This window comes from Protopterus annectens, chromosome 11.part0, assembly GCF_019279795.1.
Source record: "Protopterus annectens isolate FY-2018-M chromosome 11.part0, PAN1.0, whole genome shotgun sequence".
Taxonomy (NCBI): domain Eukaryota; kingdom Metazoa; phylum Chordata; order Ceratodontiformes; family Protopteridae; genus Protopterus; species Protopterus annectens.
The window spans coordinates 945,040,050-945,056,746 of record NC_056745.1 but is presented as its reverse complement, the minus strand read 5'-3'; the positions used below and the strand labels follow the sequence as shown (position 1 = coordinate 945,056,746).

The window sequence follows — 16,697 nt, the reverse complement described above, 5'->3', positions numbered from 1 at the left end:
CTGAGTCCACCCACCATTATTTTTGGCTTTGTCCAGACTTCTTGTTTTAACATGTTGAAAGGTGTGAGTGATTGCATTTAGCCATAGCCAAAGCATTTACATCTACAAAGTTCCTAGGCTTCAATTGATGTTTTAACTCTGGGTATTTGTGAGATATTTCTGAAAGCAGAAGGAGCACACTTCCTTGTACCAGGTTCTAGTTTATATGGCTTATTCTCTATATACTGTAATGTTTTGTATCTATGGTATATAGGAGCTCCTTTTTTTGTGGATTTTATGGGTTACTGTCTTAAAACTGATTTTCTAGTTTGTATGCTGATAAGGATAAGTAACTATGACTTGATTGAAATATCATTGTGGACAGTAAAAATATAAATATTTCCATAACTTGTAGACAGTTTGCATCTTGTAGGGTCAGACAGTGATGGTTTCTTGGTTCAGCTATAGCACAGGTTATTGGCCTTCATCAGAATGACTCTTACTCATAACAGAGAAATCACTGAGCCTCTCCTGCAGCTTAGTAAAGTACTTTTATCCTCCCCTTATAAAACGCATGAGCTGAGCAGTGTACAGATGCAAATCATCCCCATATATAGTCTCTCAAAATATCCAAGATTTGATCAATATTAATTAGTTAATCTGGTAGAGGATATGGACTGTTTTCCTGAGTCAGCCAAATAAGTGATATTGGCTGAGTCACAAAGTAGGCAAATGAAGGCTGAAAGGAATAAAAGCCTGGACCACAGGACGTAGATCTTTGACAGCTCAAAATCTTAATCCTCTCCACTAATTGCCAGGTCAATATTTTAAATATGCATATTTATATTTTTGTACTAATTTGCAATCAAACACATATGCAATGACCATTATCTACAGTTAGCATAATTCCAGATAAAACAATTTCAGATAGATAATGTTTTAAATGTATAACATTTTCAGATATGCTTTGGCCTGCCACGAATCATGTCTGCCTTTCACATGAAGGATGATTTCTCACTTCAGAAACACAGAGCTACAGTGATGCATCCACAGATTCTGTTTACTGCTTTATGTGTAAGGTTTGAAGGAGGTTCAGGGGTGCAGCAATTATCATTGTGTCTCACAGGGCTTGATTCTGTGATTCACCTTCTCTCTAGGGTGCCATGAGTGTGCAGTCTATGCATCCTATTTATCTCCATTTGGGATTTTGGCTTTTTGTTTTGTTTACATCTCAAAAACATGCAGATAAATGAATCCCTGGTTCTCTGACAGACAGGTAGGTGTGTGTATGTGTGTGTATGTGTGCGTGTGTGTGTGTTTTTCGGTGTGAGATGTCCTGCAATGGACTGGCATCTCATGCAAGACTGCCTATCTATCTCATGCCTATTAGTTGCTCAAACAGACATTGGCTAGACACTAGCTCTCCAGTCACACTAGGCAGGTTAATGTGGTTATGAAAAAATGAATGAAAGGGATGCACTAGGTTTGCAATTGCGTGAAATTATTTGGAGGATGTTTAATAATCTGGATTGTTTTCTTTTCTGTACTTGATTGAAGTTGAATGATTTTATAACAGATTTTAGGTGCTTGAAATTTCTTTGTGTAGTTATCTCTCTATTAGTGTTAAATTTAACCAAAGGCCTGGGTATATAAACTAGAAGACTGTAGAAATGGGCATAGAATAGTAGTCCTCATTTGAGAGTTGTACAGTCTTGGCAAAATCTCTGAATGGTATAAGTAATAAAAAATTTAGTGATAAACATACCTTCCTTCAAATATCTTGGAATTTGGTTAGACCAAACCCATAATTTCCAAAATAACAAGAAACAAATCAACTCAGTACTCTTCGTGGACAGCAAAATCTCGCCCTACATCAGATCACCAGCAAGGTAAGTTGCAGGAGAAGAGGCCCTTCTAACCCAGCTTCATACTTTTCAACTCAGAAATATCAAAGATCTGAACAAAGCCCATGAACAAATAGGTGCAATTGGCAAAAAATCTGGATGCTGATTAACATAAAATTTGAGTACATACTTGTGTAACTCCACCCACTCTAATGGAATTGGGGGAAACCAATATTCAAACACAAATAGAAGAAAAGACAAAATATTAAACACAAAACAGTGGTGCAGTGGTAACGTTGTTGCCTCACAGCAAAAGATTCTCTTGTTCGACTCTTGGCTGGAGTGCCTTCTGTGTGGAGTCTGCGTGTTCTCCCCGTGGTCGAGTGGCCTCCTAAAAACATGTGTGAATGGGCTCACCTTCGCTGAAGGTTGGGTGTCAGGCTGGCAACTCAGCACCATAAAAATCAATTGCCAGTCATTAGCGGACCGGAGTTCCTCTGTGACGACCCCTAACCGGGAAAACCGAAAAGACAAACAACAACAACAACATTAAACACAAAACCTAACCAGAACAATAGTGCTTTATTTATATTACTGTTTAAACTTGAACTAAAATGCAATTTTCTTTTATAAAAATAAAATTATCTGCTACACTAATATTAAATAACAAAATATAACCAGAACAGTATTGTTAAATTATATTATCATTTGAACTTGTAAAAGAAATTGAGCTTGTACAAAACTAAAGCACATTCTACACAGCTATGTTCCCAGTTAGTCATTTCCATCCAGTAATCAAAACCTCCCTTCTGTCTATGAACCTAGCAAACCTACTGGGCATTGGCTGTACTTGTACAAGGTTGTTAAGGCCTAGAACTCTGTATCTGTATCCATCAAGTGTATACCCTCCCATCTTTCAAAACTGATCCGAAAGACTTCCTAGCTAAAATCTGGCTATGTTCTTGCTCAAAGCCAGGATAAACTATATCCCCAAATGTGAACAAGTACCTTTTCATTCCTTATACCAGCTTACTCGCCCTTCTTCAATTACTTCTATACTGATATCAAAGTCTCTTCACTGACTTAATCTCTAAATATAGTATAAGCCTGTTACTCCCTTACATCATATTACAACTCCTGTTTGTATTAGACTAATTTATCTTTAATTTCTCTACAAACTGTCTAAAATTTCTCTAAATATTAAATGATTGTCATATAACTTGTATTGATTCTTAACCAATGTTTTTATATTACGTCTAACTTGTTATAATTATTTAAACTGCAGAGGGTTTTCTTTTATTTTTGAAGATTGTAAAATTATTGTTCTTAAAATATTTTGTAATAATTTGGAGGTCTTCTCCCTGGGCCTCCACTGAAAATGCACTTCTACTCATTTGGACTTTCCCGATAATCAAATGTTAATATAAAAAATAAATAAATAAATATCCCTCAGGAAAAAGCAAGCTAACACAAAACATGTTATTCTAACAATGTTCTAAGTTTATAAGAACAATATTTAAAATATGTGCCTATTTTTGGGTCATTGCACCCCCATTATTTAAGGGTTTATCTAGATTTCTTGTGTTAGAAAGTTGAGAGGCATGATCTGTTCTTAATTTGGTTTTTGTCCCCCCATTATTTAAGGCTTTATCCAGATTTCTTGTGTTAGGACATTGGGAGGTATGACTGTAAACACTGCGACAATCTTCAGAAGTTGCTTCAAAAATGTGAATGAACAAAGACACTAAACAGAATCCAAGACATTTGGACTATAGAAGTACTGCAACACTGTGGAAGATACAATGGACCAGTCTTCTTTCAGCAGGCTATTTATTTTTTAACTTTTGTAGAGCACAGATCCACACAGACCTTGTTCAGACTAATCCCAGGGGCACTGGTTGAGTGAGTTGTTCAGAGTGAAACAGGCAGGCAAATGGCAACTAGGGGACAATCTACCCTGGACCACAGAAAGCAGCTTATATAGCTGTAGTCTTCTGTGCCAACTGCCAGCTGGCGATACCATATGCTACATCACATGCACTTTAAAAGACTGGAAGTTTAAATCCAAAACAGCCACACAACTTATCTTACAGATTCAGTTATTACTACTGCAAATAAAATCACTATTCCAAACAAGTCAGTTCAGCTCACAGTTTACCTAAATAAATAAACTATGTGATGACAAATATGAAGTATTCCAATACAAAGAATAAAAGCATCTATGTCTAGAGGTACAAAGCATAACCACCAACATTTAGAAGTATTTAAGTACAAAGGATAAATACATGCATATTTCCCAAGCAACTTAATCTTTCAGAAATAGATTCCATACACCTGCAACATGACCAGATTATTACGAAAACAATTCACCTCACTACAGTTCACATTTTTTTCAGACTAGTCAAACTAAAACTTAACACTCTTTGCCTGCATCATTCACTAAACAATCAACATCTGACAACTTTATTTTATACCCATACTTCTGAATTGCAGTTAGCATTGTCGCCCTGCAGCAAGAGGTTCTCCCATTCGATTCTCGGCTGGAGCGCCTTCTGTGTGGAATCTGCATGTCCTCCCCATGGTCAAGTGACGTATAAAGACATGCAGGCAGGTGCGTGCATGAATGAGTGTGCCTTCTTTGAAGGTTGGTCATTGGGCTGCCAACTTGGCACCATAAAAATCCACTGCCAATCATTAGCGGACCGGAGTTCTGCTGTGGTGAACCATAACCGGGAAAAGCCAAAAGACATTACTTCTGAATTATACTACAAGTTACCAACTAATTAATATAAGCACATAAGAATCTGACTGCCCCGAGCTGCCTCTCTCCATTTTAGGTTACTGCTCCATTGACTATATACATATGTATTTCTTATGATTAAGAACAGCTAACCTTAACCCTCATCACTCCAAGTTACTTGGATAAGAGCTATGGACATGCCAAGTAGGGACGAAGTGTTTGGGAATGCCTCATACAGAAACATGCAACAGCAAAGTTGCTTTGCTATTTCTACCATCTATTACAATCAACTACTTTATAAAAAGAATTATTACAATGTTACACACAGGAACAATTTTTTACAAACTGCACTGTGCCTTCCATGATTGGGATAGAAAAGAAAATCTAAGAAAACATATCATAAAATTTCACAATAACATTGTAAAAAAAGAATAGTAAGGTCCATACAAGTATGTTGCCAGCTCTATTACGGAAAACTATTTCAATGCAATAGCTGGAAAAAGAGTGAAAGGTTATCTTAACTAACGACAGCCTAGGGGTGTGAAACATCAGATGGGACTGAGACTGAGAAAAAAGCAAACACATTATGGAAATAAGGAAGACAAAATAAGGTTCCTTGCCTGGTTACCACCTTCATAGTTTCCTCTCATTCAAACAACTTCCAAATAAGTATCAAGATCATAAAGTATTCAGTGGTCCACAAAATCCTATGTGCTTCTGAAGCTGTCACTCCTTGATTTATTTGCACTGCAGTCCTCTTTTTTTCACTTACCTTGACAAGTTATGCTACATAGGGTTGCCACCTTTTCAGCGGGCCAAAGTGGGACATGGGGGTGTGGCCAATATTGTATTGACCACACCCTCTACCATGACATCATCACAGGAGCGGTGAAGGAGATGCTGTTATGGGTACGACGGATGGCTGCTGGAGTGGCTAGCTAGCTAGCTGGCTAGCTGACTGCTGGAGTGGCTGGTTGGCTGGCTGCTGAAGGGGCTAGCTGGCTGGCTGCTGGAGTGGCTAGCTGACTGGCTGGCTGGTTGCTGGAGTGGCTAGCTGGTTAGTGGGAGTAGCAGCTGGATGGATGAATGACTGGATGGATGGCTGGCTGGATGAATGGATAGATGGCTGGCTGGATGGATGGATGGATGGATGGATGGATGGATGGATGGATGGATGGATGGCTGGCTGGCTGGCTGGATGGATGGATGGATGGATGGATGGATGGATGGATGGCTGAATGGATGGCTGGCTGGCTGAATGAATGGATGGCTGACTACATGAATGGATGGCTGGCTGCATGAATGGATGGCTGGCTGGTTGAATGAATGGATGGCTGGCTGGCTGGAAGAATGGCTCGCTGGCTACATGAAGGGATGCATGGCTGACTGGCTGGCTGCATGAATGGATGGCTGGCTGGCTGGTTGGAAGAATGGCTGGCTGGCTGGCTGAATGGATGGGTGGCTGACTGGTTGGGTGCATGAATGGCTGGCTGGTTGAATGAATGGATGGCTGGCTGGTTGAATGAATGGATGGTTGGCAGGTTGAATAAATGGATGGATGGCTGGCTGGATGAATAGATGGATGGCTGGCTGGCTGGTTGGAAGAATGGATGGATGGTTGTATGAATGGCTGACTAACTGGCTCGTAAGAAAAAAATCTCGTCTTTTTTTTTTTTTTTTAAGCGGCTGTAGAAACGCTTAAAACAAAGCACTCCTACAGCCGCAATCTTTGCAGGGCTCTTCCTGCCCCAATTATCACCCCTTTCATGAACTGCAGCCAATTGCTGCACGAATTACAGCACCCGGACCTAACAGGCAACAGCTTTGCATGCAGGTCCAGGTTGGTGATGTAACTGAATTGCCGTGGAAAAGCCGGAAGTAATTGTGGCTTTTCCATGGCAATTCAGTGTGATTGAAAAGCGGGACTTTTCAAGTCCCACTACTTTCCACAGCGGGCAATGGGATGAGGCAGCTCAACCCGTGAGTGTCCCGCTGACAACGGGACAGGTGGCAGCCTTAATGCTACACTACCTGTTGAGTGCTGCCACTGCTATTTTCTTCCTGAAATGCATTTATATATATATATATATATATATATATATATATATATATATATATATATATATGTGCGTGTGTGTGTGTATCGTTTAGCCATCCATTCCCTCCAGGTTTCAGTAGTCCTCCTAGTCCTCTTTGTGACATGATTTTGTCTTTGGTTGACTGTCCTGCTGCAAGTCATTGATGGGCTGCAGATGGAAATAACTTTTTTTAAGCTTTTTGAGTCTGTGTCAGGCAGTCAGGCACTGTTTCACTATGCAGACATCATCATGCATTCAACAGCAAGTTAATGGTGTTGTGGGATACACTGTTGATGCATGATGACATCAGCGGCAACAAAAAATTGTAAATAAAAAAAATAAAATTGGGATTTGAAGGGGCCACTCAGGAATTTGTGGCACCCCGTTACTTTGCCCTCAAAAGCAGGAAGTTCCGAGAAATTTGGTACAGTTGAGAGGCATGCCCAGCTTTAATATGTACTCTCTACGATTGCTGCTGCTGCCAAAAAGAACTTATACACACTCATACCATCACCATCAAATTCCGTTGTTTCATTACCACCTCTCCTCAAAGAGAGCATCACTTTTCACACCATCTAAAAGTGAACTGGTTCTCCTTAAAACAGAAGATGAACTTATACTAGGACCAATAGGAAATTTAATGCAAAATTGGCACCATACTTCTTGTATAATGAGCATATTCACATTGTTGTCTTGAACTATTTTCCTCAACAGTACTCCAAATTTCAAAATAATTGTTTAGGCCTTTAGATCAACATAAATAAAATAATGTTGTATTTAAACAAGTCTCTCTCTTATAGGTATTGGCTTATTTGTAATTACATTATCATGTTATTTTATGGCAATATTCAAAAATTGTACAAGTTATCTTATTACTTTTTTTAAATTTTATGCCATTGTATTAAGAAGTACTTTTTGACTTTGGTTTCAGCGTTTCCACTTATGTAGTTTTCTTTTTGTTATTGTTAGAATTCTCATCCTTGATCCCAAAAGATAGAGGTGGTTTAGAGTTACCCAATTTTAAAATCTACTTTTTAATTATAAATGCCAACAAAATTTTAAGAATTGCAAACTATGATTCACATAGCAATAATTGGTCTCCAAACTGGGTAAGACTAAGTTATAAACATACTGAGAGTTTGAATATAAATCCCAAATCATTACTTTTTTTAAACAAGAATAATATTAAACTTTATGATCTAATGTATTATATCAAAAACTATATTGCATTATTACAAGATCTATTTAGATCATTAAATCTCTTTCATTGCATGATGATCTTACAACCCTTCCATAGAAATCCTAACCTGAAAATTAATAATCAGCTAATAGATCTGAAAAGCTTTCCACTTATAATTAACTTAACCCTTCATGACATATACCCATATTTGAATTACTCTGCTCATTAACTAAGACAAGAAATGGGTTTACCTAAATCATATTTATCAGTCTTGAGACAGATAAAAGATTTGTCCATAAGTTACTTTGAAAATGTAACCATTAGTAAAGATGACAACGATATGTATCTCATTATGGCAAGCACTTTTACAAAGTACTAAATTTATATCATGCACATATAAATTGATAAAAAAACTTTAAATATCAAGACCGCCTTCTCTTATCTAAATATTGGAAAGAAAATCTTCCATCGGTTGAAGAAAGTTAAATAATTAAAGCAATCAGTTTAACCACAAAAGCCATCTCCCTTCAAAAGTTAACATTTACTCAACTCATGATAAATAATAATTCCTACTATACACGTCTTAGATTGCACAAATTTAACATTAATAATTCTCCTAAATGCCCATATTGTAAAGATGTAATGGCTGACCTCTTACATATGTTCTGGAGCTGTAAATGCATATATAAACTTTGGAATTCCTTAAAACTACAATTACAAAAGATGGGTTACAAAACTCAACGCTTTCCTGGGAATTTATGATAAGCCATATCCCTCCAAATAACCTATTTAGATCCCAAATAATCATACTCATCAATATTTGTCTTTTAATGAAACTCTGCATAGCTACTAACTGGTTGACCCCATCTCAAACCTCATGGGAGAACTTTAGGACCTTAGCGATAAAACACATTTTAGCCCACAAATATGTAATTAATAACCAAAACAAAACCCCCCGTAATTTGAAAATCTGGGAACAAATGTTCAATGTTATATTGGCTTAAAACTTGAAGTCTGAATTATTCTTTTATTATACCTATTTTATAATACAATACAATAATATCTGGAACTTTATTATCACAAATAATATACCTGGAGGAAATAATCTTAATTTTTTAGAATTGTGAAAAAGCATGGAAGCATTCATGTAAATAATGTATATATGTTGTTAGAATGTTATTAGAAATTTTGTTTGGTAAGCATTGGTTTATTTCTATGTTATATGTTTTGTATGAATAAGTGAAAAATAATAAAGAATTATTATTGAAAAAAAAAAGAATTCTCATCCTTATTGCAAATATAAATAAAATAGTTATTGTTAAAAGAGAAAACTAATTTGTTACAAAAGGATGAAAAAAGACCTAAATAGCAGTATTTAAAGATAAACCCTATGCAGCAAATATCCTCTTCAAGCAAATTACAATTGCTAAAAAGTATGGAATGGTCATTTTTTTTTTTGTCTTTATAAGGTTGTGTAACTGAGCTATACACATTCAGTATGTTCTTGATTGTTACCGGAGGTCAGATAAATAGTTTAATGTCCCGATGCCTGCTGCCTCACAGCAAGAGGTTCTCCGGTTCAATCCTCAGCTGGGGTGCCTTTTGTGTGGACTCTGCATGTCCTCGCTGTGGCTGTGTGGATTTCCTACAGGTGCTCCGGTTTGCTCCCACATCCCAAAGACATGCTGTAGGCAGATTGGACACTCTAAATTGGTGCTAGGTGTGAGTGCGTGCATGTGTGTGTCTTCTGTGGATGGTTGGGTGCTGGGCTAGCAACTCGACACCGCAAAACTCCACTGCCAATCATGAGCAGACAGGTGATCTGCTGTAGCGACCCCTAACCAGCAAAAAGCCGAAAGAAGAAGATGCCTATGCTTTTGCTGAAATGTGTATCCCAGTTTCAGACCTTGCACCTTTAAATTTGAAATTGAAATCACTTCTGTAAATCTTACACCTTTAGTTACTGAAAAAAAATGTTCAGTGGTTTCTACGGCTATGCTTGAGTAGGTATGCATCAGATGAATGAGAAGTAAAGTATAGCAGAGTAAAATGTTATTTTTCTTACTTATTTCTGTCATGCTATAGTTTTTTTTTTGTCTTAACAACCACAAAAGTACTAAAAGCTGATTGTGTATATTCAGTTATCATTAACACTGCATGATTAATATCTCATTTGTTAGTATTCAAAACATAGTACTTACTCAATGACTGCTGAAGGACCAAACATTAGGTTAATTTGAATCCTTTTAGCAAACTGAAGAGTAAATCCAGTTGTCTAAAAAAAGAATAATGCAATTAGGCAAGGATTTTTTTTCTCTTTATCATGTAACATATTTGATATGTTTGGATTCATATTCTGTTGTGCATTATATTTCACATAGTTTCTAAACACTGCATTTATTAGAATCCTGTAGTGATTATAAAAAGTTGGATTTAAGAACAATGCTGACCAATTTTATTCATACAATGACTTGTTCTAGATGTGATTCTATCTCTGTTCTGGCTGTTTTGAATTAATTTTGTTATCCACAACATAGATAACAAATTATGAGTAACAGTTTATTATTTAATTAATATTATCATAAGACATTGTCCTGATTCCAAAAGGGTCTATATAAGATAATCGAACATTTGAAAGTTCGACTGTCATATGGTTGACACCATATGATCAAACTTTCAAAAGTTTGAATATCTAATAAAAAAATAAACTACACAAAACACCTACCTGAATGCTCTAAGCAGGGGGGCAAGCCCCCCCTTCACCCCCACACCCCCCCGCTCTTTAAATATACCGACTCTGAGATCTCACTACAGTGCAGAAAAGGGAAATCTTCCAATTCCGTGCTATATGGAGATCTCTGTTACAATGATCGAACATTCAAAAATCTAATCATATGGTGTCGTCCATATGAGACTTGAAATTCTGAATGTTCAAACATTAAATATAGACCCTTCCAAAAGACTTGCTCTCAGTATAAGTGACTTACACCTGTGTATTACATGGGAGTAAGGGCACTTACACTGACAGCAGGTCTGTTAAAATCTGGTTCCCAGTGTAAGCCTGTTTATAGATAGGCCTTGCAAAGATGTAAGTCACTTTCTGTGAGAGCAAGTCTTTAAGAATCAGGGCAGGCTTACACCAGAGTAAGTTATTTACACTGAGAGCAACTATTTTGCAATCTGGCCCAATGTTTTCCTCATGGAATAATGCTATGAGTTTTTTTTCTGTGTAGTTACAAATAAGGTGCAAATTGCTGTTTTGAGCTCAAAAATTAACAACTATTTTTAATAATTTTGCTATTTTCCATGAAAGGTTAACAATTACCAGTAAAAATCCAAATTTTCCATGCTTGCATCTACATTAGATTCTAAAATTTCTCATATCCATTCTTTAACACACCCTCTTCTCCCTTAGTCTCCCACTTTTACTTCTCTCATTCCCTTCAGATACTTCCTTACCTCTCTCTGCCACCTTTCATGATCCACTCTCTGCCATACCATTTCTTGTTAATTATCCAGCAAACAATCTCCCATATATTTAACCACTCTTATTTCATGAATTTGGTCCCTCTTCCATTTTTTCTTCAATATTAAAACCAAACAGCTACACTCAAAATTGATCTTCAGGGGTGAATTTTCCCCTCTCTTTTCCCAAATGTCCATGTAGCCTTCCATATGTTTTTAACTTACGATCTGATGGAATTGATCATTTTTCTATACCTCCAACAGTCTTCTCCACTATCTTCTGCTTCCATCAAATTCCATCCAAGGACTAATAATATTTATGCAGAAGTCTTCTAAAGCTACTAGATAGTATCTTTGAATATGCCATTACCTGGAATATTTCCATACTTCCTACTCTCTACATGATTATCACTCATAAGCTACACTGTCATTTCTTTATTCCGTATTTTGTTTGCATTTTGCACTGAATTTCTTACCCTACCTTCATCCATATACTTATATTCCTTATCTCTCTTCACTCCCTCCAGTCTCCTTTTTGTATCCCTCTTCTTGAAACATTCATTTGACTATGATAACCATTTAAATATGTTGGGACACACTTCAGCATGTGCTGTAATACGGAAACTGAAAGTCTGAAAATAAACGACTTACACATATTAATTCTGAGATGATCATTTCTCAGAATATTCACATTTTTTTCAAGTATGATGATCTCAGAGTTGGTATATAAAAGTTTGGGGGTGTGGAGGCTTGCCACACTACAATAAAACAAGTTTAAAGTAGTTGAGTGATGTTTGAAATTTGTTCTTTTTCTAAATTTTTGGTCTTTTGTGGGGAGTGTGTTAGCACTCAACATTACTATTGCCAACATTTCAACTGGATACTGAATTTCCTCTTCTTCCCTACTATACCTTCACTACACTTCTATGTTTCAGGACGGCAAAAACATTATTACTTAATGCAAATTTTCCTTAACTTTATCAGCATTGGTCAGCTGCCTACTCAGCTGTCCTATTAAGTGCCTCATGTACTTGCTGCTGTAAGCCTCTCACCTTATATACTAAACGGTCTTTTCTGCAGGTCTGAATTTTCTTTTTTTCCGTATTCCCGTCTGCATCCCAATTCCTCCTTCACTTCCTTCTTGCTTGTTCATTTTGTCATTTTGTGCACAGTCATAAATAATCTCCCTTCCTTCATTTGTCTCAGTCCACTCAGGCTTTTCACTTCCTCTCACTCATATCTATTCCTCTTTTCATCAGCTACATCCATGGTCATGTTGCATGTATGTTCTTTAAAACACAGCTTTTCCATCTCTCTCTTTTGATCAGCAGTCACTTTCTGCTATTAAGAAAACATCAGTTTCATTACTGGTATCCCTTCTCATTCCTTCATAGACTGTATGTGGTCCTGTTTTCAGTCCTTGTCACTGCTGTGATCTGTGATGCATGGAATTACATCAAGCCCAGGACAAAGCTCTCTCTAGTGACTGATATGAAGTTTAAGTAAGACTTACAATATTATTCCAGAAAATAAATTCCTATTTTGCCTACTGTTGTACCAAATTCAGTTTTTTTAACTTTCTGATTAGACTAAGAAGAATTTTGCTATTAAAACAAAACATAACCACAAAATTTCATTTAAAGATGAATCCTACCCAGAAATATTGTTTTCATGTAAAAGTTTATGCACATATTAATAAATATACCTTCTTGTAGATACTGCATTTTTTTTTTCAAAATAATAATTTTTGAGCAGTTTCCAGTAAGAGCTACAGGGTAAAATATAATATATCTCCATCTCAATATTTGCATATATACTTTACTTCCATTGACATACATACAATATATATATATATATATATATATATATATATATATATATATATATATATATATATATATATATATATAAGAAATATTCCGTGCGCCCACCACATCGAGGGTAAAGTCCTTTAATATCAACATTAAAATAAAAACAGATAAGCCCTTTTGGACTAGTCCTTCTTCAGAGCTAAATGAATAACCAATGGCTGAAATTTATATACACCAACTGCCAATAGTAAGTTAGAATTAAGTATGCAGCCAATAATAGGAGATGTTCACCCATCCATATTAAAGGTATTTACCCTCAACCTGGTGGATGCAGGGAGTATGCCTTCTGTTTATTAACCATTTCTCTGGATAGTCATTCTTTGGTGGTCCATAATATACTCTCTCTCTCTCTCTCTCTTTACATACGTATACATATATTAACACACACGTAGGTTCATGGGTTCATAGGTTCATACTAGGCTATCTGCCCTAGGGCATTTATAAGCCTAGCCAGAGTGTGTTTGGCTTTCGCCACCCATTTTAAATTAATTTTGCTATGCCCTTTTTTGAGGTTAGTATACTGTGCCTCTGTTAGTACCTGGGGTAAACCTATGATCTCCCATCCACTCATCAAGATTCCTCTTGAAGAGAGTCAATGAGGGACTCTGCCTATCCTGGACTGGGATTTTATTCCAGAGTGAAGGAAGTCTCTGGGTTATGAATCTGTCCCTCCAGCATGTCCTATTTATTTCAGTGCTGAGGTTCAAGTCTCTCGAGTGCGTAGCTCGATGGGATTTGGATTTTCTGAGATGCAGCATGTCCATTAATTCCGGGTTGGACATGGCTTTATACATCAGGCACAGATCGCCTCTGAGCAGGTGATATGCCACTGAGTAGAGCTGGAGTTTCTTTAACCGGGCAGCATATGGCATCTGTTTGAGCCCTTTGATCCTCTTGGTGAGGTACTTTTGGGGTCTTTCCAGTTGCTGCAGGTGTCTGGCAAGGTACATTCCAAAAGGGGCATTGTACTCAATTATGGGCCTGTTGAGGGATGAGTAAAGAGGCACGATGACCTCCCCTGATCTAGATGTGAATCCCTTCATGATTAGGTGGGCTATATAAAATGTTTTTCTAACCACTTTGGCCACGTGGTTGTCAAATGAGAGATTGCTGTCAACTTGGGTCCCCAGGTCCCTAATTACTTCTTCTGTATTTAATGGATTACCACCTATGTGGTAATTTGTGGGCACTTTGTTTTTGCCAAAGGGTATGACTATACACTTTTTGGTGTTTAGCTTGAGGCCATGGGTCTGGCACCAGTTGTCTGTTTCTATGAGTCCCTTTTGGAGGATGCTTGTGTTGGCTGGGGAGTCGATTATGGCGACCAGTTTGCAGTCATCTGCGAACTTGGTCAGCCACAGTCCTTCCATGTTGGCCTGTACCTCCGAGAAATATATACCGAACAAGAGAGGTCCCAGGACTGAGCCTTGTGGGATGCCACTTGTAACTGGTTTGGAGTCTGACATGGCTCCAGCAATTCTAACCATGTGGGTTCTGTCCTTGAGCCAGTTTGCAACCCATCTAGTGACATAGGGGTTTATGCCCGAGTGGGGTATTGTATCAAAGGCTTTTGCGAGGTCCAGGTAGGCTGTGTGGACCACCTTTCCCTCGTCAATGGCCTTGGTGACTGTTTCAAAGAAATCAACCAGGTTTAAGAGGCAGGATCTGCCCTTAACAAAGCTGAACTGGGTAGGATCCAGTGTCTGTAGGTTCCCAATATCTTTATTTATGAGGTCCATGATGATCCTTTCCATAGCTTTGCAGACCAATCTAGTCAGGCTTATGGGGCGATAGTTTCCAGGATCCGTTGAGTCACCACCTTTGTGGCGAGGGACCACTGTTGCTGTATGCCACTCTTTGGGTACATATCCTGTAGTAAGGCTGAGATTGAACAGTAGTTTTATGTTTGGGTTTAGCTCTTCTTGGAGTTCATGTAGGACGCAGCCCGGGACACTGTCTGGTCCCATTGATGCTGTGTTTTTTTGCTTTGGAGAGGGTGGCTCTTACCTGAGCATCTGAGATGTCAGGGGTGCAGCACTCTGCTGGGATAGATATTTGCCCTTTTGGTGGGGAGAGGGGGGAGAAGTTTGCGCTGAACCTGTCAGCTAAGATGTTGTCAATGTCTGTGGGTTCAGTGTATTTTTTTGTCATTTTGGACTAATTCTGAGCATATCTGGGAATTCCCACCCAGGTTCCTAACATAACTAAAGAAAGCCTTGTGATTATCCTTAGTGTCCTGTGCAATTTTTCTCTCTAGGCTGGCCTTAGACGATTTTATGAGTGCCCGTAGTTTTTTGCTAATTCTGATCAGAGATGCCTTCCCTTTTTGGGATTTTGCTTTATCATGTAGTAGCTTCCTCCTTCTATTGTATAGTTTGTTTATGGCTGGGGTCCACCAGACAGGACGTCTGCCTTTGGAGGATTGGGTCTTGGTTTTATTTGGGATTGCATGATCCATGCATTCCTGAAGGTGTTCATAGAATGCATTTATAAAGGATTATGCCGTCTGGGCCGTATTTTCCACAGGCCCGGGGGCTTTGAAGGATTCCACCTCGGTTTTGAGGAGTGTGAAATTTGCTTTAGAGAAGTTTTTCACTGTGGTTTTCTGGGCAGGGGGTGGGGTCGGGATGTGAATATCCAGTGAGATCAGTTTATGGTCTGATCTTACCAGTGAGGGATACACTTCTGGTCTGGAGCATAGAATCCCCATGTTGGTGATGATCAGGTCCAGTATGTTTTCCCCTCTTGTGGGAGTGGTAACAAGTTGTTCCATAGCATTTGAGTTTATAAATTCTAGGAACCTTTGGGCTAGGGTGTTGGAGCTGGAGTAATGCTCCCAGTCTATGTTTGGGTAGTTGAAGTCACCCAATATAATGGTGTTTGGAGAGACCTTCATATTTTCCAGTGTTCTCAGGAAGGCCGAGTGGGGTTCCTGGTTTTGGGAGGGTGGTCTGTAGCAGGCTATAAACTGGAAGGCAGTTTTACCCACTGTTAGTTGCACATGGATAGTCTCTGATGCTTCATATTGTGCCACCAACCTGGAGGTGTGGGTATCTTAGACGAATATCGATACTCCCCCTCCTTTTGTGGTTCGGTCCAAGTTTTGGGGCCGAAAAGCATGGTATGAGGTATAACCTGGTAGTGCTGGGGTGCTCTTGGGAGACTTGAACCAGGTTTCCGTTACTGCACAGATATCGATGCTCTCCATGCTAAGGAGAGTTTCGAGTGTGTGCATCTTGAGGTTTAGACTTCTGGCGCTGAGTAGCATTACTCTTAGTTTCTTATCCCTTGTGATACCTATGGAGGTGGGTTTGTCTTTTAAGCCTTGCCTAAAAAAGGCACTATGGGGGTAGCAAGAGCCTTTGCCAATATCCAAAAGCCCAGGGGTGACAGGTGCAAGCCGTCCCTAGCGAAGCATTGTGGCTTGTTGAGCATGTCATCCCAGGCTGACAGGCATTGGATCCCCTTTGAATGACACCAATATTTAAGCCAATTTTTGAAATTGATCATCTTGTCTTCATATTGTGGCATCATTCTTGG

At 38.3% G+C, this 16,697-nt stretch overlaps 1 protein-coding gene across 1 annotated transcript in view; it reads right to left on the bottom strand.

The window, feature by feature from the left end:
• CD36 (CD36 molecule) overlaps positions 1-16,697 on the bottom strand; it is a 524,084-nt gene that overhangs the window by 71,499 nt on the left and 435,888 nt on the right. The window contains exon 11 of the mRNA XM_044087262.1: positions 10,023-10,096. Coding sequence (XP_043943197.1) covers positions 10,023-10,096 — 74 coding nt within the window. The remainder of the gene's footprint in view (positions 1-10,022; positions 10,097-16,697) is intronic.